Here is a 25,245-nt window from a genome sequence, read left to right as displayed (position 1 = left end):
ATGGGTTGTTTGCTTCAGTCATGTCAGACTCTTTCCAACTCCACGGATTGTAGCCCATCAGGCTCCTCTGTCCATTGAATTCTCCAGGCAAGAGCATCAGAGTGGGTAGTCATTCCCTTCTCCAGGGTATCTTCCCAACCTTGGGATTAAACCCGGGTCTCCTGCATCATAGGCAAATTCTTTACCATCTGAGCCACGAGGGAAGCTCTTTTCTATAAGGGACTTGTTTTATTTGGTGGTGTTCCCCTTTCTGGGTGATTCCTGAAGCAGCAGATCCTAACCCAGCCTGGAGTGGGAGACCTCTTGGAGGAGGTGTCCTCTTTATAGGATTGTTTATTTCTTGGGTTGTATATCTCACAAGCCGAGTAGGTTCTGAATTGGACAACTGTGCACCGAGTCCTGTGGTCATCTTGAAGAGTAGTACCAGCAATGACTCAGAGGGTGTGATGTTGTTTAGAAGCCAAAGGGATTCTGTCCTGACCCGCTCTTCTCTGCCAGACAATTTGTGGTTCTGAGTTGGCTGTGATGGGTGTGTAACTCACTTGAGACCCCTCTCCCTCCTTCCCTTTACTCCCATCACTCAGAAAATGATGGGAGCCTGCATTTTCATTTCAGACCGATGGATTTCTGAAGGACAACAACAACGCTGCCCAGCGCCTCTTGGACGGGATGAACTTCATGGCTCAGTCGGTATCTGAGCTAAGCCTTGGGCCCACCAAGGCTGTGACGTCCTGGCTGACAGACCAGATCGCCCCTGCCTACTGGAGGCCCAACTCCCAGATCCTGGTATGGTGGCAGGATGCCCTGGGTCCCTGGCACGGCCCATTCTCCTTGTGTTGCTTCGCCCTGCCCTTAGCTTGTTCTGCGAGGAAGGCTTGGAGTCTCTCTCCCAGCCAGATTAGCGTCCAGAGTGTTGGAAAGGGTGGGACACACTTAAGACAGCTGGTGTCCTCTTTGTCCGCTGATTTCCCCTGTTATTTTCCAAGTGTTTCCGTTGTGGTGGATTTTGGTTTACTTCCCCACAAGAGCCAGTTGTTATTGGTCAAGTGTTTGAAGTCATACCTGTAGACTGTGGAGGAAAGGACACCTTTAGAGGTCATTTAAGGTCATCCCCAGCTTGATAACACAAACCTCACAGCTCCCACATCAAGGGAGCCCCCAGCTTTGGCCCAAACACTTGTGACAGGAGACCTGTTCCTCCTCAGCTTCTCAGAGGCTCATGAGAAGCTGTGAAAGAAATGAGTCCTCGTTGCTTTTATGGCTGGAGTTACATGGTCCCTTCTGAGATCCCTGTGACTTGGCCAGGTGGATGTGAGGTACCTTTACAGCGCTTCTTGGAAGAAAATGTTCATTACAGCTCTGCTTCAGTAGGGTGTTCCATGTGGCTGGAGGTCTTAGGTCCCCTCCTTTGGGACCATCGGGGTCTTGCCATCCTCAGATGATCCTCAAGGCTCCCCAGGTTGACTTTCTCAGCTGAGCAGACATGAATGACACCTGCCTCTCTGTTTGTTTTGGGCTTGGAACAGAGCTGCAACAAGTGTGCTACATCCTTTAAAGATAACGACACCAAGCATCACTGCCGGGCCTGTGGGGAGGGCTTCTGTGACAGCTGTTCATCCAAGACCCGGCCGGTGCCCGAGCGGGGCTGGGGCCCTGCGCCCGTGCGGGTGTGTGACAACTGCTATGAAGCCAGGAATTCCCAGTTAGGTAACGTGGGGCCCAGGAGCTGCAAGGTGGAGGGGGACCCTCTCCTTGGCACTGGGTGTTGGGAATGGGACTCTCACCTGCCCAACCCTGTTCCTCCCCGCCTCACTCTTTGAGAGCAGTCCCTCCCCTAGTCTTGCCCAGGCATCCTCTAAGCTCTTTGTTAACTGGGTCCGGGGGGTGCTGTTCCTTAGGTGGGGGAGGGTTAAAGCTGTCCTGTGTTTACCATACGCTTAGACTGAGTCCTCTCCTGGAGGAGGTTCTAGGTCATGCTCCTGGCCCACTGTAAAGGAAGGTTATAAAATAGCCCCAGAGGGCTGAGGTAAAGGACTAGCAGACCTCACTGGCTGCGGTGTGGGTGCCCACAGCCCAGACCCTTGCCACCCTAGCGGAACGGCACAGGGTGCCCTGGGAGAAGCATCTAGAATTTTTCATTTGGGAAATGACTCGGAGGTGATGGTGTTTCCTTCATCATTGTCTGCAGATGTCACTGAGGCACAGGGGGACGATGAAGGCGGGACGCTGATTGCTCGGAAGGTGGGCGAGGCCGTGCAGAACACTTTAGGAGCCGTGGTGACCGCCATTGACATACCACTAGGTGGGCCTGGCAGTGCCTCCCTCGCGGGCGGTGTGTGTGGGTGAGGGCTTGCGAAGTGCCGCGCCTTGGGCTGTCGTTTTGTCAGCCTGCTGACCTGGATTGAGTCAGGCAGCAAGAAGGCGACTGAGAATTTACTTTCCCTGCTTCATGCTGAATACCTTGGTGGTTTCATGTCTATTCCTGGAGGCCATCCTCTTAGGCCATCTACTGCTGCGTCATAAACCACCTGAAAATGGAAAGGCTTAAAACAGTCACGTCTCACAGGAAAAGCAAGTATTCTTCTCTAAGTGGCATTGCCTGGAATTACTGCTGGATTTTCCAGTATGGCAGCTGGATGGGTCTTGGGGGGCCAAGCCAACCTCACTTACACGCTGGGTAGCCTGGCAGGGATGCCTTGAAGGTTGAGCTCAGGAGAACTTCCCCCTCACCCCCATTCCCTGTATTCTCCACGCCTCTTCACATGGTTTCTCCAGTGCTAGTGACTCCTTACGTGGTGCCTCAGGGCTCTCAGAGACAGGCCTGGGCCTGGAAACTAACTCTTCCACTAGACTCTGCTGTAGTCACAGAACCTGCCTAGATTCGAGGAAGGGGGCAGGGCCTCAATCTGCCACACCAGCCCAGCTGTTATTTCTTTAAGATTTAAGAGAGCCACTCACCTGATGTGAGGGGGCGGGCTTGTGATAACCAGAGGGAGATGAAGGGAAACCTGCCAGTGTGTGGAGGGCTTAGGCAGGGCTGACTGGGCCTGGGGCATTCCGGCCCTTCATAGGCGAGAGACCAAGGGCTCCTGGGTGGCTGTGATGACAATTGCTTGGATCGGATTTAATCACCGTGGCTCACAGAATGAGCTGATGACAAGCTTTTGACTTGAGAGTGTAGAAATAGATGGATTTATCCAGCCTGGAGGCTCAGGTTGCATCTGCTGTCAGGAGACCAGGAGGGGCAGGGGCCGCCCTTGGCAGAACCTGCCACCTGTGCTTGACGGGCACTCACCTGCTGAGTACTCACTGGCTGTTGGGTCCCAGCTCATCAGACACTTTATTTCTTATAATCTTGTAACTGCTTTTGAAGCTGGGTTGTTACAGATGAGTAAACCCAAGGCCCTGAGAATGTAAGGAACCTGTCTTAATTCCACAGCTGACTGACTCAGGCTCAGTGGAACTGGGATGAAGCTGTGTCCTGACTCCAAAGCTCGCACTTCACCATTGCTCCAGTGGTTCATGATTCAGCTGTAGTTTAGGCTCACCTGGAGAGCGTAGTGGACAGTGCCTGGGCCCCAGCCTGACATCCTGACCTGGGTGGAGGGGGTGATGTGTGTGCGGTTAGACTGTGAGCCAGTGAAGTGTCTGCCGCTGGCATCTTGCCCGGTGGGACTCGGGTGCGGGGTCCCGCGTGTGTCGCCTGTCATGTCCCCTTCCGTGACGCAGGTCTGGTGAAGGATGCAGCCAGGCCGGCGTACTGGGTCCCAGACCACGAGATCCTGCACTGCCATAGCTGCCGGAAGGAGTTCAGCGTCAAGCTCTCGAAGCACCACTGCCGGGCCTGCGGACAGGGCTTCTGTGATGAGTGTTCCCACGACCGCCGGGCTGTCCCCTCGCGAGGCTGGGACCATCCTGTCCGAGTCTGCTTTAACTGCAATAAAAAGCCCGGTGACCTTTAACCCCAGCTCCCTCTCCGAGTCCTTCACAATTCCTTAGGTTCTCAGGGTTAGAAACGAGGTCGCGTTGAGGTAGACCCTCCTGCTGGTCACCTGTGGCGGTGTGTGTCCTCTCTCCTCGTCCCGGGGGCCCCTTTCCCGCTGTGGGGTGGCAGGTGGGGGGGGTGCAGACAGGGAGCCAGGGAGAGCCGGGCAGTGGGCCTGAAGGCCTGAACCCCCCAGGGCGGGGAGCCCGAGCAGCTTAGAGCAAAGGGGAATGAACTCGAATCCACTACATTTTATTTCAGTTAAAAATAATAAGTACGTAAATATATATATACACACACACATACACACACACACACACCCCCCCCGTATATACAAACGAAAGGAACATGGAGCGTGTTCAGGCTGCCGCTGGCTGTGAACACCCGCGCGGTCCGTCCCCAGCAGGAATCCGGGGCAGCGGGCAGCGGGTCTTCCCCCCATAAAACCAAGGCCACTGCACTGCTAGCCTCCCTCTGCTGCTTCTCTCCGAGCCTTTGAAGCCTTCGTGCCCCTCGGCTGCCAGGGTAGGAGTTTCCCAGACACCTTCTGCTGGGCGTGGCCCGTGGGGGAGCTCCCTGGGCCCTCCAGAGTCAGATCCCAGTCCCTGGCCTAGGCCTGTTTCAGAGACCACCCAGCTTCGCGTGCAGGTCACGGACGGGTGGAGGGTGTGGTAGGGTCCTCGGACCCAAGGAGTCCCCAAGCGCAGGTGACATGATGGCTGTCAAGCTGGGGGAGGGGGGGCGGGCACGGAAGGAGACGGGCCTTCCCCAGCACTGTTCCCTGCTTGTCGATGCTTCCATTCGCTCTACCACTTGGCTTTCCCTACCCCGCAGTGGAGCATCTGCCCCACCCTCCCCTCCCAGCCCCCTCGAGCCCACCATCTACTGAGTGTTGCACTAGGGTTCTTGCTTATTTTGAAGTGTCTTAATCCTTTATTCCCAGACACACGACCCTTTGAGCATTGGACGGGTGGTCATGAGAAATCTTCCAGGGAAACAGTACAGAATGGACTGTTAGTGGTTTTTTTCCAAGTATATACAAACATTTCAGCGGATCATTATGAAAAAATTCTCCAGTCCTGGCGAGAGAAGTCAGATGAACTTTTTGTTTCTCAAGAGCTGGGATATCTGTATTTGTCGTGACTGGAAGGAGACCGTTGTGCTGAAATCCTGTCATCATGGTGGATTTTATTGTCAATGGCGAAAAAGAATTTGAAGTGACACAGTTCTTGACTGAACGGGGGGGGTGGGCCAAGTTCAGGGAGGTACGTGGTGGTCACTCTTGGCGTGTTCCTGTGACGTGAGCCCTGGAAATGTGTTGGTCCCTCTCAGACCTGCTTCCTTCCCGCCTCCCATGGCCCAGTGACTGAGGCCTGCTCTAGTACTGTGTATTATTAAATTCGCCGTTATAAAGGAATCTTCCTGCGGAATATGGACTCTGGCCTCTTTCCTTTAAGTTCATCAGTATTATCTTGCTACCTCTTTCTAGTTGATGAAAAGTGAAAGAAAGTGAAGTTGCTCAGTCGTGTCTGACTCTTTGCGACTCCATGGACTGAAGCCTACCAGGTTCCACTGTCCATGGGATTTTCCAGGCAAGAATACTGGAGTGGGTGACCATTTCCTTCTCCAGGAGATCTTCCCGACCCAGGGATTGAACCTGGGTCTCCCGCATTGTAGGCAGACGCTTTACTGTCTGAGCCACCAGGAAAGTCCTCTAGTTGATGAAAGCTGGTGGCTTTTCAGAGCAAAAGCCAAGTGAGAGGTGTATGTTATCTCAGTTTATTCCCCAGGAATGCTCTCTCCCAGGAGAAGAGATTAGGTTACTAGTGACCTATGGAAACACTGGGAGGAGACTCTTCTCCTTTTGTATCTGTCCCTTTGGTGCCTATCCTCTGCCCTGCCTTGCTGTCTGCCCAGCTCCTGGTGAACAATTGTTCTCCACCGTCTCCTGTACGGTTGTGTGGGGCCGCCCCGAGCGTGGTGTCTGCTGGACCACACAGGAAAAATGCAGAAAAGGCTTCCGAAATCGCTTTCTTAAACTAGCCAGACCAGGAGAGGAGAAGGTAACCCGGTGTCAAAATAACCAAGTTCTCTTTTTTTTTTTTTGTCCTACACACCCAGTGTTCATCTTGGTTTTGCGGCGGCTGCTTTAATTCAGATGAGGCCAAGAGTGCAGGTGGGTGGGTGGTAGGAGCAAGCAGGGAGATGGGTCTAGAAGTCACCTGTAGGAAAATTAGGTTTAAGGAGATTTTACACTTCCAGCACTGCTAGGAGATCCAACCAGTCCATCCTAAAGGAGATCAGTCCTGGGTGTTCATTGCAAGCACAATTCCCACCTTCTCCACGTCCCACAAATGACCTAACATTAAGGTCACAAGAATGATTTGAGGTCAACTAACATTGGAAGGGCTGAAGCTGAAGCTGAAACTCCAGTACTTTGGCCACCTCATGTGAAGAATTGACTCACTGGAAAAGACCCTGATGCTGGGAGGGGTCGGGGGCAGGAGAAGGGGACGAGAGAGGATGAGATGGCTGAATGGCATCACTGACTTGATGGACGTGAGTTTGAGTAAACTCCGGGAGTTGGTGATGGACAGGGAGGCCTGGTGTGCTGTGATTCATGGGGTTGCAAAGAGTCGGACACGACTGAGCGGCTGAACTGAACTGAACTGACTTCCAGGGCAAAAGTAAAAATTCCATTCTGTCTAACACAAGGGGGTCGAATAGATTTCTTGAGCAGGAGACCCTTTTGGCTCTCTCACTCATTAGCAGACCTTAGGCAAACTGCTTTCTTTTCAGTTTTTTTTTTTTTTCTTTCCCCAGTATATTGGAGTGATTTTCACTTGCTTCATAGGGTCCTAAGAATTAAAAGGAAATAATGGTAGCAAAACATACTCAGTGTCTAGATGTGCTAAGTGCATGCTGGGGAAACTAAGCACCCTGGAGGTTTCTGTGAAGCTCAGACTCAACGGTTAGACGATTACAGATGAAATGGAGTGGAGGACAGCTTGCACAGAGGCCCAGGTGAGGATGAAACATGTCCCAAGAGAAGGGGCAACAGGGTAAGGCATGTGTGTTCACATCTCGAGGCCACGTTTTATTCTGAGGCACAAGAAGCCATTGAGGGATCTTTGGGGAAGGTCATTCTTGCGGCGGTGGCCTAGAGAGGCAGACTTCAAGGAGTGGGCCCAGAGGCTTCTACCAACGTAACATGAATGGAGGAATTTAGCCTGCAGTTGTTGTCAGAGATGGTTACACGGAACATTTAGACCAGGACAGAGGGAGGGCTCACAGGTAAGAGGTAAGCGGGTGGTGCCCTTGTTGGGGCCCTGAGTGTTGATCTGTGGGCGTTTCTGGTGACCAGTGTGTGCTACTGTCATCTGTTAAGGCCACGAGCGAGCAAACAGCAGAGGGTTTATTGGAGCCTGGTGCTGATGCCACCCTTTGTTTTAGACCTTTCACTGTCATCTGGAGGGTCAGGGCAAAATGCCCAAACAGATCTGCAAGTGAAAAACACATCCAGAGTGTGTGACAGACAGTCTTTGGGACACTCTTGACAAGCCAGGTTGCAAAATGCTTTATCAACTTCAAAGTGAAGTTGTTTTTTTTTTTTTTTTTCTGCTTTTCAGATAAATAAATCAGTCATTTATTCCCCTCTTTTTCTTGTTTAGAAATTCTCATGATCCCTCAGACAGTTCCCTCGGGAACGAGCTTTCCTCTTCTCCCCCAGCCAGCCCCAGTGGGTTCACCTTTACAGGCTCTGGGACTAGGACAGGAAGTAAGACTTGTGAGTATTTCTTCACTGGGAATTCACAGTGAAGTTTAACCACTTTTCATATCATCTAGACCAAATGTTAGGAGCAGTGACCACTAACCAAACATAAAGAACAGATTGCTAAATTAAGAAGTTTTGATTATGTCCCCATCTCCTCTTTTTTTTAAGCCTAAGGCAAACATACAACTAATTCTTTGACAACTATTATTTGCCTAGTAAGTAACTTGGGCTGTGGTACAGTTGATAAGGAGTTAGGAAGGTGTTTGGGAATGTGATGTGCTCAGTCATGTCCAACTCTTTGCGACCCCATGTTACTGCAGCCCACCAAGCTCCTCTCTCTGTCCATGGGATTGTCCAGGCAAGAATATTGGAGTGGGTTGCCATTTCCTCCTCCAGGGGATCTTCCTGACCCAGGAATCGAACCTCCGTCTCCTGGGTCTCTTGCATTGCAGGTGTTACCGCTGGTTATAGCAGGTATAACCACCAGCTACATTCCAGAGCTCATCAGGTACTTTTTCGAGTAGTCAGTTGTCTCCTGTCTCTGAGAGACAGTATACTATTCAAAAGTGGACTGAGTAGCCACAGCTTCTCTGCAGTACAGAACTGTGGCAAAAGCTCTGCATTAGAGGTGCAATACCAAAGATGCTCTTCGTAGAAGGCAGATCATGTTATGAACAAGCTTGTGAGAACTTAGAACTGCGGGGGGGTGAAAGTATGGGTGATATTAGGGTCATAGCTTAGCACTTATGCTTGTTTGTGCTCTTCGGGTGGGGGCATCTCACCAAAATCAATCCAAAAGATCACCAGCCCAGGTTGGATGCATGAGACAAGTGCTCGGGCCTGGTGCATTGGGAAGACCCAGAGGGATCGGGTAGAGAGGGAGGTGGGAGGGGGGATCGGGATGGGGAATACATGTAAATCCATGGCTGATTCATGTCAATGTATGACAAAAACCACTACAATATTGTAAAGTAATTAGCCTCCAACTAATAAAAATAAATGAAAAGACAAAAACAAAAGATTCTACCAGACCTTTCAATCATGCAGCTATTTCCTGGGTCCTCCATGCAGGTCAGCATGCCAGGGCTGCAGAGATATAGGGGTGATGTCTAAATGATTGAACACCTAAGAATTCTGCTAATTGGCAAGCTTCTTAGCCTTTGAGGGCCAGAGCCAGAAAAATTTATTTACTTGGTGATTAAATATGAAATGCTAGCATTGCCCCAAGCCGCTTTGTGATTTCTCCTTAGCACTAGCAGTGTGATACGCAAGTACTGTCAGCAACTGGAGGAGTGTGGAAAGTAGAGGACGTGGTCTCGTCTGGTACCAAGTCCCAGGTCTCTGCTTCCCAGGTCTGTGATCAGTGGTCAGTCACTTTCTCTCCCCAGAAAAGGATGCTGATAATTTTTATATTATTACTACTGCCCTATCTCCTTTACGGGTTGTTTTAAGGGTCAAGTCAGGTTAAGATAGGGGAAGTTATTTATAAAACCTAAAGCTCTGAAAACATTTATTATAACATACAGCTCATCTACTGGATGACCATTCTGATACTCTAATGAGTTTTGGATTTGTTTCTCTGTACATTTAAGTTGTAGGACGGTTCGGACAGGACACAGATGCGTGACACTCAAGGGGGTAACTAGAGTGTTTTAATTGGTGAAGCACATTGGACTAGCAACAGAGAGACGCAATTACCAGCTGCAGGTCTGAAGGGACAAATGGAGAGAAGTTCCTGGAATCCAGAGAGCTGTGTTCCAGCAGAAGCTGTAGCCTGGGGTGGAGGAACACAGCCACAGCCCACCAAACCCCAACAGCAGGGGAGCCAGAAACTAACACTCCCCCCCAAGCTCCTGCCCTCTGCTTTCCTGCTGTTACGTCTGATTGGCCGAACCCAACCCGGGCCAGGGAGCCTGCTGAAAGCTTTGCAGCAAAGCCATGAAAGCTGGCCTCAGTCTCCATCTTTGTTCCCTCACCCAAGATCTGAGCAGATGTTGCTGTAGCTGGTTTGATGCTATAGCAGCCAAGCATCACAAGGTTCTAACTCATGAACAGAAGCAATGCACCATGTTGTGGTTCTTTATTTGGTGGAAAGATAAGCTCTTTGTATTAACACTGTATAAACATCTCACAAACTGCTGCTCTTGGATTACAGAAAGGCAAAGCCCATTTTCTTTGAATTGGGGCCCTTGAATCGGATGTTCAAGTCACCATGATAAAATCAGGAGCTGCTGTACCTAACATTCTGGAAGGTGCTTCAAGAAATGCATGCTAAGGCCTGCCTAGTATCTGAAAGGATCCATCTTTCCTTTGAAAGCCAATGAATGGTAATAAATGAGAATCCCAGAGATCTGACACTGGTGTTCAGTGAGTTTGAGAAGGTTTATTTAATGATGACCAACTCAGCCTTAAAAATCTTCCTCTAAAGACTCAGAGAAATGACTTCCCCTTCTTCTCACTTGGCTTTCTCAAGGATGTCTTTCTGGGACCCAGGCACTGACTACTAACAGTTTCATCAGGCTTCTTGAAAGGGCTTTTGGTGAAAAAAGCAGCTTTAGTTACTGTATATCTTCAGCCTTCAGAAAATTATTTTTTGTTAAAAAAAGAGGGGGAGAGAGATCCTAAGGAACTCAACAAGAAATAGGCACCTTTTATGAAAAGGACTTTCAAGGCTCTTAAGCCCACAACTTAATCGAAATCACTTTACTGAAGTATCTCCACATAAAACATAGCACCTCTTCCTCAGCAGCTGGATGGATGGTACATGTGCACACAGACCACCCACTTAAAATGCCCTCACTGGAAACAGCAATTGTGGCAAAAATATGGCTAAAAATACGGCTACCTTAGCTCCCTTGAGTCACATTCACATCCCTCCAGGCCGCACCCTGCAGAGTCAGCTGTAGGAGAAGCAGTAAAGGTCCTGCCGGACGGCCATGAGCAACCCTGGCGCTCCCCGGGCGCCCCCAAGCCGAGAAGAGAAGGCCACGCTGGGAATGTCGGCCTTGGAGGTGGGGTATGGGGAGGGTATGGTTCTCAGTAGTTGGCCATCGTGGAGGCTCCAGATTCTCGTGTAGCAGTCCTGGCCCACTAACAAAGAGGGAAGACATGCGGCAGGTTAGTGAGAACGCAGAGGAACAGTGGTGGAGGTGGGGCGGCGGTGGGAACTGTGGCCCTGGCTTCCACGATTCCTAAGGGCTAGAGGTGATTCCATATGAGTCAAGCAAACTCACAACGGAAATTGCCTCTGCAGATAAGATGTCCCTTTTGAAAATTAGTTACAGGTTGCCCTGGTGCTCCAGAATCATGAGTTGCCGGTGTTCAAAGGGACAAGACGCAAAGGCTGGCTGGGACACCCTGGGTGGTTCATGGGGCATCTTGGCCATCGGGTGGCCCATTCTGTTTCTCTTGGTGACAAGGGCTGTTCAAGAGGGAGCCCAGCCCACCTGTTCTAGATGACATGCGGCTCATTTCCTTTTTGAGATAGTAACCAGGACAATCTCTTTAATTTCATTATATCCCGGGGCAAACTGGGTGAAAACTCTCTCCAAAACATTTTCTGCTTTAATGGTTCAGTTCATAAGATGTTATAGTCTTCAGTGTCACAGGTCAGAGGAAACACACCAGACAACACTGATTACAGCAGCCCGGACAGGCAACATATGCTACTGGGGGAAAAGGGCAGACCTTAGGCGTCAGGGATTTCTGTGTGTGCTTCTGACCATCCGAGTTGATTCTATGACCTTAGGGGTGGATCAGTTCAGGTTGTGCAGTTCAAGGATTACTGCAGCCAGCCCACTCCCCGCACCTGCTTTCTCAATAAGGCTTGTATCTTTTCTATCGTCCAGAACGCAGAAACTCTTCTGTGGTGAAAACTTGTGGAAAATAGACTTAAGGAAGTTAATTGCTGGTGGTGTGGTAAGAGTAGTAAAAAATTCTAAGAAAGTTCTAGAAAAGTGATGCTTCTCAGCCACAAAAAGTTTCACAGCAGATAAGTACTTTCTGTAGGAATATTAGAAAATTTGAGATCTGTGAAGACTGAGAACATACTCCTTAATAAGGGCCTACTGTTTCATTTGTCAAACTGTCAAATAATTATATAATCTGTGATCAACTTGTAACTCCTTTCAAGGGGGTTTGGTGCTCAAAAGCTCTGCTTCTCTTCTGCACACCAGAGATCACAGCGGGGGTGGTAAAGGGGCCGGGCCTTGGTTCCTTTACAGTGACCTTCATCTCTTTTCTCAGCATCCTCTGGTGGAAACTTGAGTACAAAGAACAGGGAGCTCAAGCTTTTCAACAGGATGGCCGCCCTGAAATGCGGACCTGGTGAACAGACTTAACCCCCACACCCAGGTCTCCTAAGTTGCTGTGTTTTATTGCTCCTCACTGGCCTGTAACTGAAGTCATGTCTGCCCAGTGACGTGGAGACAAAGGGCTATCCACATGCTGAGGGTTAAACTGTTGCTCACTGATGGCCAACTCTGTGCCCCATCTTGACTCCCAGAGCCCAACTGACTAAACCCCCCTTTATTCAGCTTGTCATAGAGTCATGTCTTATCTGCTTTAGCTGCAGGGGGCCCTAAGGGTCAGGGTCAGTGGGATGGAGTGCCTCGTCCCCAGGTACCTGCCACCATGATTTCTTCCTCCTCGTGCACATGTAGGGGCAGGTGGGCATACTCGTTCACGTGCCCTTCGTACTGCCGGATGCACTTAGTGGTCCTCAGGTCCCACAGCTTGATCTGTGGGAAGAAGCACAGAGGCTGTCAGGAAGGGTCCAGCAGGTACTGGTGAGCCCCAGGCAGGAAAGCCAGAGGGGGCGAGGTGGTTTCCACAGACCTCTTCAAGTGAGAAAATCTAAGTTGCCATACTCCAAGCCCAAGAACCCATCAGAGGCACCAGGACCAGTACCCCATCCCTTCAGATCAGATGAGGCTCCGAGTAGGCGGCAAAGCAGCTGCCCTGCACACCCGGCGCCTCGCCTGGCCTCCACGTGCCTCTCCCCTGCCGTGGTCCGACGTGAGTCTCTCCTGCCGAGCCCCTCCCCCGGCCCAGAGCAGCTCCTCGGCTGGAGAGTCAGCGGCACCCGTACCGTCCCGGCCATGTCGGACGCCATCAGGCACTGCTCTTCCTGGAGGATCTGCACGGAGGTCACTGCAGAGTCGTGGAACAGGCGGGTGGCCTTCCAGCCCTTGCCCTGATTTTGACAACGCAGATCAATGGCAAAGATTTCGCCAGAACGACAGCCGTTAAACAGCAAAGGAGCCTGTGGAGAGAAGGACTGCTTGGTACCTCCCTCCAAGGCTGTGAAGGCTGAGTCCCCCAGAAGACACCCCCTGCCTCCCTGCTCCTCTAGGTCAGAGGGATGGGTAGAGGCAGGCTGGTTAGGGTTCCCTCCTCAGTGGAGATGGAAGGGTTTCTTATCAAAGGTCAAGAACTGGACACCACGTGTCCCTCCAGTGTCCTCCCCGCTGGCTGCAACGGGCCCCTAAGGCCTCACCCTGAACCCCTCCCCTCCCGTAAAGGGAGGGTGTCCCGTCCCCACCCAGGCTCTAAGTGAGAAAGTAGGTGATGAGAGGGGAGTAAGAGACTAGAAACCCAGGGAAGACACGGGTCCCAAACAGAGTGTGAAGATGGCTGAGGAAACCTGAATGGTGAGTTCTGTGCTTATTGCCAAAGGCAGGGCGCAGCATCTCTTCCACCCTTTGAAAGAAAGGTGGCATTTTCTACAGGTCAGGTCTTTGAAATGTAGTAAGGACCAGAATTTTGATTTTAAATTTATAAAATGGGTAGCTTGACAGCTGCATATAAAACTGTTACAAGTTGGGACATAATTTATACATTAAAATTTTTTTTACTGTCCTGCTAGCTAATCTAAGCACTCAAGAACTAACACTTCATTGAAACTTTAGGAAGTTGTTGAAAGCCAGCTGAGCCAGGCCTTTCTAGATCAGCCAAGTTTCATTCAGCGCTGACTTATTCACCCATGTATCACTTTGGATGCCCTCTTTTCCCCTGTAAATGAGGGAGGAGGACTACATTCCACACAAGGGAATCCCATTCCAACCCAGCACAAGGCCCCCTCTTGGGAAACTGTGTTAGGCCCTCCCCAATCCAACCAACCGTGAGAGCGAACTGCTGGGTCAAGACGTCACTGCTGGTCCCAAACGACTGCCGGTGTCCCGTCACCACGCTGGTCACCAGGACTCGCCGAGACAAGCCTGACAGAGATGGACACGGGGCGGGCGGACAGTGTCACCCTGGGTCTGGGGAGAGGAACTGTGGACCGGCGTTTCAGGTCTGTGCCCTCCCTCAGCCTGGGCAGCAGGGCAGCTCACCTGTACTAAAGCAGTTGTTTGCCTGGATGTTCAGGGACCACGCACAGGACCAGGCCCCGGGGATCCGGAAACTGCAGAGCATGCCAGGCCGGTCTCCTGCTGAGGGGACAGCAGCAGTGTTTCAAGTCCAGCTGTGTGATCTTAAGCAAACTTTTTGTTAATTTTTAAAAATCAATAAAACATACATTAAGGGCACAAATCATACTATACTATACTATGAGTTTTCTCAAAGTAAGTAGAACTATGTAACCGCCACCTAGGTTAATAGAACATTCTGAGTACCCTGATACCTTTCATGTTTCTTCCCAATTACTACCCTCCTCACTTCTCCATAAAGGAAACCACGATCCTGACTTCTAAGAGCATCTCTTGGTTTTTGTAAGGCAAATTCTGAACCGCTTTTTGCCTCAGTTTTCTCATCTGTAAAATGAAGATACTACATCCTCCTGCTTCACAAACTGACTGTATGATGAAATGCCAGGCACAAGGCTAAGTGTGCATTAAATCACTTAATCTTCCATGTAACCCAAGGGGGCAGATATTTACTTTCCAGAGGTTAAGCAATCTCTTCAAGATGGTTAGGGGCAGAGCAGGGACTCATGCCAGGTCTACCTGAGAGGCCTGATCCTTGTCTCTGATCCTAATTCTCTGAAACTGAAAACTTCACATCCAGAACGCTGCCAGGCCGTCGGACTGCCTTCATCCATACAGAATTTAAGTATCCCTGACAGCACCTTCCATACAGTAGGAGCTTAACAGATGCTCTCTTGGTGATCTGTATATAGGCAGCCTAAATAAATATTTTCATCTCCTGTGTTGGTTACACATGCTTTTAACTGTTCTAGCTGCTGAAAAGACCTAGAAGGAGGGGATAAGTGAAGATGTACATGCTTCCAGTGCAAATCCTGGGTGGGGTTTAAGGAATCCTCCCAGGTTCTCTGCAGACCGTCCCCACCCTGCGAGCTCCCACTTGGACTCACCAGCCTGCGGTCCCCACCCGTCTTGTCCAAGCCATCACCACAGAGCTTATGCTGCTGCTGGCTGCAGCTCCTGGGAGGCAGAGGACAAAGATGCCCCCCAGCACCTCCTTATCCATCAGTACCTGCATGATTACTGACAAACAGCGATGTGGGGAGCAGGGTGACACAGCCCGGAGTCTCTGCAATTCCCATGAGGCACAGCCTGGAAAAACTGTTAAGGACAGTCAAGAACGAGTCTCCTCCAAGAGGAGAATGGGCATCAGCACTCTTCAAAAAAATCATCCATGTTTAACAGGCTCACATTTTCCATATTTAGTTTTGGATATTTTAAAAGAAAAAAAAATGTCACAGATACACTTAAAGGCCCCTTTTTAACGTCCCCCACACAGAGAGACTTGCTACTCTAAAACAGGTCTGAGTTCTAGGCCTTACTACTACACAGTATTTGTCCAAAAGCAATGTAAAGAAGCATTTGATTTTAAAATACATGTAAACGGCATCACACACAATCTTCTACAACTGTTCAATGTGCATTGTTTCTGAGATGTAATTGTGGTCATGTTTGTAGCTCTGGTTCAACCATTTGCACCACAGAGCACTCCTTTGTATGAACAGACCACAATTTATTTCTCTGGTCTCCCGCTGCTGGGCACTGAAGTGGGTTTTGCCCCCCGCCTGCACCCTTTCTTCCTCTCTTCTTGTCCTTCTGTCTTCCACTCCCATGTATGGGAAGCTTCCCTTAAGAGTTTCTTACACCTGTGATAAGGATTTCATTTTACACTACAGTGTGCCCTATACACACAAACATTTGAAATAGGAGTTCCATAAAACATTCACCCTTACTAAATAGGAAACTGGCATTTTCCAGCAGTTTTCCCCATTCTCCTCCTACACCAAAACTTGGCACTATCAGACCTTAAAAACTGTGTTTATCTGAATGGGTATAAATTATCTTTTAACTTGCATTTCTCTGACTACATCTGATTAGTCATCAGGTTTCCCTTTATTTAAGCTGTCACTTTATATCCTTTGCCTGCTTTTCTACTGGTTCCTTTCCCTTCAGAGTTTCAACAGGAACCTGTGTTTACTCCCTACTTCCTCACCTTTTACTCTTCAACCCACTGAAATCCAGGTCAGACCCTCATCTTTTCAGTGAAACGTTCTCCCCATGGTCTCCAATGAGCTCTTAATACCTAAACCTGATGAATGCCTTCCAGTCCTGCCCTGAACCATGCAGCAGTTTCTAACGACACATTCCTTCTTGGCTCCATAAGCACCCCCCTGGCGTTCCATCCTTGGACCTTCTATCACTAAGATACCCCAGCCTAGGCTCTAAGCCCCTTAAACTCGTGTCTCTCCTCTACTCCTGCTCATCAGTTCACTCTCTCCCCACTACTCTTAGCCTTCCCTCCAAGGTCTCATCCTCACAATCAGCCACCCTCACTGCTATGTCAGAAGTGAATCCATGACCACCGTCTTCCAGGGGCATCCCACAGTCCTGAGGATTTGGTTTTGCAAGGTCCTACCTAGTCAAAGACATCATGGATACCAAGCCACTTACTGCTGCCAAATGTGCCAAGCTCTCTTCTCACTCTTCCTTCTAATGGGTGCTCTGTCCCCTCCTTCCCATGTGGGAGTCACCTCCAGAAAGGCCACCCCGATTCCTGTACTCTACAACTGCCCCATGGCCATCACTGCAGACTGATCACCTGTTGAGGTGCCCAGTTCCAGCCTTCCACAGGGATTGTAGATGCTCAACAGATGCTGGAATGAACACACACACCTCATCGAAAAATGTACATCTGTGCCAGGCAGGCAACAGTCTTGACCACCTGCATGTGTGGTGTGTGGGTATCATGTTGCCTAGGGTGGTAAGCCTCATGTTAAATATCTGTAATACAGAGGCTGTTGAAACTATACATGAGAACACTGTGTCTGGGCAGCTCAATTCTTTCTGAAATAAATTTCTTTTCCTTTTAGGTTTGTAGGGCAAGGATGGGAGAAAGTCCTTACCCATGTTATTATGGCTGAAACCCAGGTTACACTCAAACTTTGCACGGTACTTACAAGGGCCAGTATCAAAGATTTTTTTTTTTTCAGCATCAAAGATTTAATCCCTGAATAGGCCACAGGTGAGTGAAGAAGCTAGTTAAGTGTAGAAGAAATTCAGTCAAACCTTCCGCCACTCCAGGGCAAAGAGCAGATGGCTGGTCTGAATCGGGTGTCATTTTTGTAAAGGGAGAGAGTTCAAGACCTTCAGTAAAAGCGGCAGGCGTATAAAATCCTGACTACCCGAAATGACCACCAGAGGGCAAGCTGCTGATCAAACAGCAACATTCCCGTCACTAAACCCATTCCAGGCACACTCTGTTTTACAATGCTTTACTGCTCTTTGCAGACAGTGTTTTGTTTTGTTTTTTAAAAACAAATTGAAGATTTGTAACAACCTGATGTTGAGCAAACCCACTACTGTTGCTATTTTCCCAATGGCATTTGTTCATTTTGTGTTTTTGTGTCACATTTTGGTAATTCTCACAGTATTTCAAAATTTTTCATTATTATTTTACGTTACAGTAATCTGTGATCAATGATCTTTGATGTTTACTGCAAAAAGATTGACTTGTCTTCAAGTCAAGCTCAGATGATGATTAGCATTTTTAACAACAGTATTTTTAAGTTAAGGTATATACGTTGTTGCTCAAATATAATGCTGCTGCACACTTAACAGGATAGTGTAAACAACTTTTATATGTACTGGGAAACCAAAAAATTCATATGACTTGCTTTATTACGATATTCTCTTTATTGCAGTGGTCTGGAACTGAACCTACACTATCTCTGAGGTATGCCTATAAATAAATTTTTATCCTCACAAAGAGAAGCATGGAAAAATGCCATATTGTCTGAAGATCAGAAATGGGAGTGAGATTCTTCTTTTGCCTTTTTTAAGGTTTGATCTCTTCTGCCCTCTGGTAGGATTAAGATAGTAACAGGTGGTCCCATCACTATACAAACCCCACCAAATGAAAGCCACCTAAAACTTTCTACTTACAGAACACACACAGTTTGTCTTACATAAAATTTATAATCAGATCCTAATAAAACCCTTTGAAACAGAGTGTTGTGGAACAAATTAAAAAAAACAAACAAACAAAACACTCCCCCCTTAAAAAACCCCCGCAAACCAGACCAACAGATTCCAATTGAGGCATCATTTGTTGAGGACCCATGACATGGCCAAGCACTGTGTGGTATGTATTCACAGATGTTGACCAGTTAACCTGAGGACAACTCTAAGTTAGGCATAACAAGTGGTCACACAGTTTCAAGAACTCATTTGTTATGGAAATAAACCACAGCAAGACTCATTAACACATGGCTTTGACTTTGGGTCCTTCTCTCCATGAAGGACACGATGGACAGCTGACCTCTGTACCATCGAGAGCGCCCAGGGACCCCAGCTACCCTGACACTGCACTGTGTGCCCCTACAATCCGGGAAGGGAAAGCGGAGACTAGAAAGAAGAGTGCTCTGAAGAAGGCCATCGGGGGCAGCAACCTAGGCCCAGAGCCCACAGCCCCAGTCCACGTCCAAGGAACATCCTCTCTGGTGTGCCCCAGCCTCCCCGCCCCGCCCGCAAGGTTCCCCTTCCCTCTGTCTCGGGAGGACCTGGGGTCCCTTTCCAAGGCTTTACTGTTCCTTTGTGTTTGGTTCCTCTGCTAACGCACCGACTCTCAAGTCCAGACCTCTGTCTGATACGTGGTGACATCAACATAGTTCCAGCACTTCAGCTACTTCTCTGTGCTCCATGGGAGTCCCTGTTTTCTAGCGGGTCCACCACTCTTTCCTGCAGGGGAGACATGCATGCAGAATGGTCCAGACCCCTGGATACTAAGACACCAAGACAGAGTCTCACAAACCCCACAGGTGCCCAGGTCTACACCATGGTGCGGCCTGCCCACCAAACCTCTTCACCGCCCAAAGATACAGAACGTGGGAGTCCAGGTGATTCAGCGAGGCCCAGCACATGGCGTTCACCTGGTGAGGAAACACACAGCAAGACGGGGAGACCGGTCGGACTGCCAACTTAGAAACAGACGCTTTCTTACAGAATACAGACACCTGACTGCTTCCTTCAGGTCTCACTCCTTGAGCAGGGGCTGGAACAAACTTCTGAGGACAAGGAAGCTCCCTGCCCACCACGTAGAACCTTGAGGGCAAGGGGAGGAAGCAACTCCTGGGCCGGGGTCATTCATATCACCATGGGGGCCTCACAATGAGGCATCTGGTATCCCCTCCAGGGAGGGGATGGATTCTCTGCAACGGATCTCACTTCACCCAGAAACCATTTTCAACCTGTGTCTGTCTTGTGGCCCAGGTCTCAACAGAAGAGGAACTCACAGCTTCTTACAGATTCCATCACCCCAAATCAATGTAAAGGCTGCCCCCTAGTCAGCAAGCAAGCCCCTTACATTTACGTAGACTTCAGTGCTGCCTAGACTGGCTGGGAGATAAACAGAATGACGCAGTGGGAGGACCCTCTGCCCACCGTGGCCCACCTCCTGGGAACTAAAACACCATGTTTTCCCTTGTGAAAATGAGGTAACAGAGCCCTGCCTCCTTCACCAAGCCCTCTCCTCTCCTCTGAGTGTGGCCAACTACCGCAGCGCCCTGGATCCAAAGGCAAAGCGGCTGCCAAGGCTACAGCGCAGGGCAGCGTACCTTCCGGTTGGTGAAATAGAGGTTTTCGTGCATGTGCACCCTGAACGTGGGGGTCTTCAGGCCGTGCAGGCTGATGATGCCGTACTTGGAGCCCCCGACTTTGACATCGTTCACAGTGAAGAGCCGCTCACTGTTGGTATCCGCCTGGAGAGGGGAGGTGGACTGTGGGTGACCGCCCAGGGTGAGCCAGGTGGGCTGCCTAAGACCAACTTCCCAGCCCCCACACTTTCTGTGCATTTCCACCAGGTGAGGGCCCCTGTCCATGAGGGAGTGTGGAGTGACCTGACTTGCCCCTACATGGTGTAGCCATCACTGGGCAAAGCTAACAGGTATCTGGTCTCACAACTCAGGAGCAAAAATGGCAGTGAGGGGCACGGCCAGCAAGTCTGACCTCACTCAACTGGGTGTGGGAGAGTCCTAACATCCACCCAGAGGACTGCTCAGATGAGCCTCACGGTGACAGAGCACGTGGCCACACAGCAATGTGGGAAATGCTAGTTATAACTGCCAAGGGCTAAAAGAATGCAAAATCAGATTCCTATTACATAGCTACTATGATCACCACCACAGGAGACGCCAGTTCGATTCCTGGGTCAGGAAGATCTACTGGAGAAGGCATAGGCTACCCCCTCCAGTATTCTCGGGCTTCCCTTGTGGCTCAGCTGGTAAAGAATCCGCCTGCAATGTGGGAGATCTGGGTTTGATCCCTGAGTTCGGAAGATCCCCTGGAGAAGGGAAAGTCTACCCACTCCAGTATTCTGGCCTGGAGAATTCCATGGACCGTATAGCCCATGGGTTGGCAAACAGTTGGACACGACTGAGCGACTTTCACTTCACTATAATTACCACCAAGTAAAAAAAGGCACTGCATGGGGGAAAAAATTGCAATAAAAAGATGGCACTGGGATGTGGGCTATTTTAAGCTTTTCTTTTCTCATTTAAAAAAATGTGGTTAATTATTTCAGAGCAAAATTTTTATATGTGTGTTTTTAATATATATGTATAAATATACACATATACACACCAGTTTGGATGCTGGTGAAAACATACTCCCTTTGCAAGCTCACTCGGCAAGCTCACTAGGTATGTTCCTGAAGAATCGTAACTATGACTAGCGTTAGATGGAAAATCTGATCCCTGGGTGACAGACTGCCCTTCCCACCTCTCTGGTCACACCTGCCATCCAGTCATCCTTAACGGAGTGACAGGGAGGGTCCTGCAAGCACCAGCACCAGCACAAGCACCAGCACCGAAGTGGGAGGCCACGCTAAGCAGCAGATGCACAGTGACCTCTACTGTCCCCACCCGGACAGAATGTGAGTCCTGGCCCCCAACACCCCTTCCACAGAAGGGTTCTGCTGCCGAGGTCCCCTGGGGCTGGACCTCAATGGTCAGTTCCATCCCGTCCTACCAGCAGACCACTGAGGTTCTCACTCTCCTTGACTGGCCCTCTGCCTCCAGGGGTTGCCAGTCTAGCTCAGGGGTCTGACTCCTTCTGGCTGTGGTGGACACTCTGATCCTCTGCCAACATGTCTCTGGCCCCCGGCTTCTGGTTCGGATCTAACCAGAAGTGGGAACTTTCTGTTCCCCGGAAATGATGCAATGGATGATGAAATGGAGGTGTGCTGGATGAATAGGCCCTGCTACTGAGGTCAGGGACAAAGCAGGAGATGAATACGCTGTTGCTTCTGAAGGACTCTGGGACTTCAGGTTTGGCCACCAAATCCTGCCCAGCACAGCAAGGATTAGAGGCCCCTGGTCCACCGTGTACTCTCTCACGTGTGTGCACAACATACCCAGTGGGAAGTTACTTTGGGATGGTTCTCCGTCGGCATGTGCAGACCCTGGCTTTAATGAATGTCAAGCAACACAGCTGTAGTGGGGTGACAGTGGTCACAGCACAGTCTGTCTCGCCCAGCTTGGCATTTGCCGCTGGGTAGCTGCTAGTTAGAACCATAATACCTGATTTCATGGCTAGTGGCTTCTATGCAGTCAGGCTTGATGGAAACCAAAGTGAAGCCACAAATGGTCCAGGGGACGGCCACTACACCCCAGCACCCACGGATGGCTCCCTTACACTCACCATTATCAGGTTAAACTGGTCACTTGCCAAAGCAGAGGGATCCGAGCTCTGAATTTGGACCTTTTTCCTCTGCATGCAGCTCACTCGCAGCTCGTGGGCTAAACTGCAAAGGAGAAAGAGAATAGCACAGGAGGGTGGACGCCATACCTAGGTATCCATGAAGAAGGTACAGGGCTTCTGCTCTGTCCCACACCCAGAAGACCATCTTCGTGGGTCAGTTCTCTTTTCGTGTTAAATCTCAGCAGTGGAGCTGAGCAAGGCCCCAAGGAAGCTCCATTTAAGAATCTTAGGAAAACTACAGCAAAGAAATGGGTGGCTCACTCACGGTGTCAAAGAAGGTCATACTAGAAAGATTGATTTTGGATCATCTAGCGCAACTCTTTCCCTTGGGATGAAGAGCATGTGACCAAACGGAACAACCTGCTGAAGGGCACACAGTTCATGTGCAGCCGCCCATCCGATTGCCTCCTTTCCTCTTCACCAAGGACCGAGCATGTCTCCGGGTGAAGAACAGATCTTTCTAACTAGCCCTTTAACTCTTTTCCCACCTGCACTGGCTGATATTGCCTGTAAGGCCGGCCTTCCCCGGAGGGGGCCTCCCCAAGGAAGCCACCCACACGCATGTTGTTTCTTCCCTGGCCCAGCTGTAGCAGGAAGAAGCAGAATGCAGGGGCTAGGAGCTCAGGCTTGGGAGTCAGACAGATGGTCGGTCCCCTTTCTACCTCTGCCCTGAACAAATCATTCCACTCTGAGTCTCAGTCTCTTCTTGTGGAACCTGGGGGAAGGGTCAACCTACCTCACAGGTCTTTGGTTAGAACTGTAGACATCACAAGTGTTTGAAATTTAGTACATACCCTTTTAATGTGCCATTTTTGCTGACAACTTGTTAGAAGAAGAAAAGGAGGCAGAAGTCTGATGGGATGAAGTTAAAGGATCTTGTACTTAACTAGAAACAAACTACAGGTAACGAAGAAGAAACACCTTGAGAAAATTCCTGCCCAGTTTCTCTGCCTAGATCCCTTCCCTGCTCTCGCTGGCTCTAGAGGGAAGGTGATGCTCCCAGGACTGACTTCAGCAGCGGAAGGTAGGCTGTGGGCTGGAGCGCCTCCACTGTGAAGGCTCCTCAAAGAGCAGCTACACGTGCTATGCCGACTTACTTATTGGACCATGGAAATAAAAAATAGGAAAAGAACACTGATGAAGAAAACATAACCATGAGGCATTATCTTACCGGCAGTAACTGGTGGCATTGAGAAAACCCAGCTTGCTTTTCTGGAGTAAGGAAGATGTATTAAATCCCAACCTGGCTATTTTCTAAATTAAAGAGAGAAAGATTTGATGAAGTTTTCTGTTATTGTAAAATAGATTCTGTTTTTAGGATGCGATGAAGAAACAGGTACTAAGTTGACAGAAATTACACGCATAAAAAGCTGATCCTCTCCTTTGCTAGTCTCCTCTCTTTGGAAAGAGGAAAAGCCTATCACAACAAAGTATGTGAGAGCTGCAAAGTCTGCTCGGCACCCTTCTCTCCAAGGCCCCCGTCAATTTAAACCTGAGATGAGGCCACTGAGCTAGCGAGTGCAGGAATGGCCCGAGCCACTCAGGTCTGCATCGTGCTTTCCATTTGAGCTACAGTGACTGTGGGGCCCGGATTTTCCATTCCACTGCTCCTGTGATCGCTGAGATGTCCGGGTGTCTCATCCCCAGAAGGGATCCTGGAAACCCTCCTATCCAAACCACATGTTCTGGTTTTCCATTGAAAATACTTAGTCAGAGAGGCTGTATCGGGTTGCTATCCGAGAACCTCCGGGGGAGGAACATAGTGTCAGGATTACTGATCAAACCCAGTAAATGAGAAAAGGCAGTGGTGGTGGGAGGAGTATCTCGCCTGTTCCTATTCTCTTCATCAGGTTCTCGTCAGGGAAAACTCGATGATACCCCCCCAAAGTGTGCTACGCCGAGTGTTATGGGGGGTGTTTAACTGATGCCTCCTTGCGGCAGTGGGTGGACGCTGGCAGGAGCGGAGGGGACGGGGCAGCCCCTGGGGTGCAGCACCTACCTTCCCCTGCCGTTTCTCTTCCTCTAGCAGCTTCAGCCTCTTGCGCTCCATTTCCTTCTGCCGGATACTCTCCTTCGTGAGAGGGTTGCAGTTGTTATGTCCAGGCAGCAAGCGGAAGTAGCGCTTCTTTTCAGGATCAAAGTAATAACCTGGTAGATCTTAAGTCAAAAGAAATAAAATTCAACTTAAAACTCCATGAACTTAGCCCCCCAACGAGGAGCCCAGGGGCCTATCCACCACCCCTCCTGGCTGCCGGTCCTTCCCGAGGGACAGCAGGCGGGCGAGCACTGCCAGTCACCACCCGGGGCCCGAGTTCAGCCCGTGGGGAGACGTTTGCCTCAGGATCTCGGTTCTTAACACACTCAGCTCCTCCCTTGAGTGTTTAAATTTGCTCCCAGGATTTCCTCCGAGTCAAGAATGGGCCAACGACACACCTAGAGCGTACCACATACGAGTGAAGACACACAGGGCTGAGGAGAAGGACAGTCAGAGCAGACAGAACCAGATGACGAGGGATGACTGGGTTTCATCTTTCCCTGCAGGCAGGCCCCGGAGGAGCCCTGTCCGGCAGGCGGCCTCACCTGGCACAGAAGAGCTGCCAGCTGGGCTGGAGGTTGAGGGGGCCTCACCACGGCCATCGCTGGAAGTCTGAGGGCTCTGCTGCGCCCCTGCATCATTCCTGTTGACACATAGAGTAACCTGGAGCCAGTGAGTCCCAGTCATTCTCTGACAGCGGGGTCCTGCGGTTCCATAGCCTTTACATTCCCAACCCTCGATTACTTGGGAAGCACTGACCCTTCTCTTCCTTGGAAGCAGTTTACCCACTGCCAATATACCAAAGTTAGGGCAAGGTTTTGGTTTCTCATCCTTTACAGGATGCAGGTCACAGTACTTCCCCTTTTGCATCTCCTCCTTTGAGCATTTTCTGAGGTCTTCTGGAATTTTCCAGATGAAAATGAGAACAGAACTCTTGGCCAATAAGAATTTTACCAGCTGGGCTCATCTGTCAGCTCAAGAGTAGCTACAAGGCCAGGTGAATTGCAGTCTTTACTGGATTCAGCAGTACAAAGAATTTACATTTTACTTGGCTACCCAAGCCTACAGTTGGAGAAACTGGGGTTCGAGCACAGAGGTGATTTCCTCAACAACACTGGGACAGAGCCATGGTTTAAAGAGTCATTCTGCAAAGCTACAAGTAGCTCCTGTGGCAATTATAGGCTGAAGGATATAATGATAGAACAAAAGGCCTAATTTTAGAATTCTGATAAAGTCCAAAATTATGAACCTTCCCTGCCCCCTATAACAC

General features: G+C 49.8%; 2 protein-coding genes and 1 non-coding gene across 7 annotated transcripts in view; 1 reads left to right on the top strand and 2 right to left on the bottom strand.

Annotated features, from left to right (window-relative positions):
• ZFYVE1 (zinc finger FYVE-type containing 1) overlaps positions 1-5,415 on the top strand; it is a 44,183-nt gene extending 38,768 nt beyond the window's left edge. Inside the window, exons 9-12 of the mRNA XM_043472468.1 lie at positions 616-786; positions 1,527-1,707; positions 2,189-2,302; positions 3,730-5,415. Of these exons, the coding sequence (XP_043328403.1) occupies positions 616-786; positions 1,527-1,707; positions 2,189-2,302; positions 3,730-3,962 (699 nt within the window). The 3' untranslated portion in view covers positions 3,963-5,415. The remainder of the gene's footprint in view (positions 1-615; positions 787-1,526; positions 1,708-2,188; positions 2,303-3,729) is intronic.
• The window catches only part of DCAF4 (DDB1 and CUL4 associated factor 4), a 37,197-nt gene continuing 16,216 nt past the window's right edge, over positions 4,265-25,245 (bottom strand). Inside the window, exons 3-16 of one of the 5 annotated variants that reach the window (XR_006270120.1) lie at positions 24,521-24,618; positions 23,940-24,097; positions 23,112-23,194; positions 21,881-21,983; positions 19,798-19,941; positions 19,064-19,113; positions 15,198-15,277; positions 14,096-14,194; positions 13,881-13,978; positions 12,850-13,023; positions 12,385-12,499; positions 10,606-10,850; positions 8,793-8,846; positions 4,265-6,207 (exon numbers count right to left, since the gene is read on the bottom strand). Coding sequence is in view for 3 of the 5 variants with exons in the window: in XM_043472469.1 (XP_043328404.1) it covers positions 10,657-10,850; positions 12,385-12,499; positions 12,850-13,023; positions 13,881-13,978; positions 14,096-14,194; positions 15,198-15,277; positions 19,064-19,113; positions 19,798-19,941; positions 21,881-21,983; positions 23,112-23,194; positions 23,940-24,097; positions 24,521-24,618 (1,396 nt within the window). In the remaining 2 variants the exon portion in view is untranslated. Of the gene's footprint in view, positions 6,208-8,792; positions 8,847-9,823; positions 10,851-12,384; positions 12,500-12,849; positions 13,024-13,880; positions 13,979-14,095; positions 14,195-15,197; positions 15,278-19,063; positions 19,114-19,797; positions 19,942-21,880; positions 21,984-23,111; positions 23,195-23,939; positions 24,098-24,520; positions 24,619-25,245 lie in introns of those variants that run through there. The other 4 variants (XR_006270119.1, XM_043472470.1, XM_043472469.1 and 1 more) reach the window with 4 other exon arrangements.
• Positions 7,668-7,793, bottom strand: LOC122444442. Its single transcript, XR_006270276.1, has one exon. It is a non-coding gene; the product is annotated as a small nucleolar RNA SNORD22 (small nucleolar RNA).

The sequence above is a fragment of the Cervus canadensis genome, chromosome 6 (genome assembly GCF_019320065.1).
Source record: "Cervus canadensis isolate Bull #8, Minnesota chromosome 6, ASM1932006v1, whole genome shotgun sequence".
Classification (NCBI taxonomy): Eukaryota; Metazoa; Chordata; class Mammalia; order Artiodactyla; family Cervidae; genus Cervus; species Cervus canadensis.
The sequence above is the reverse complement of the archived record's forward strand: the minus strand, read 5'-3'. Positions and strand labels throughout refer to the sequence as shown.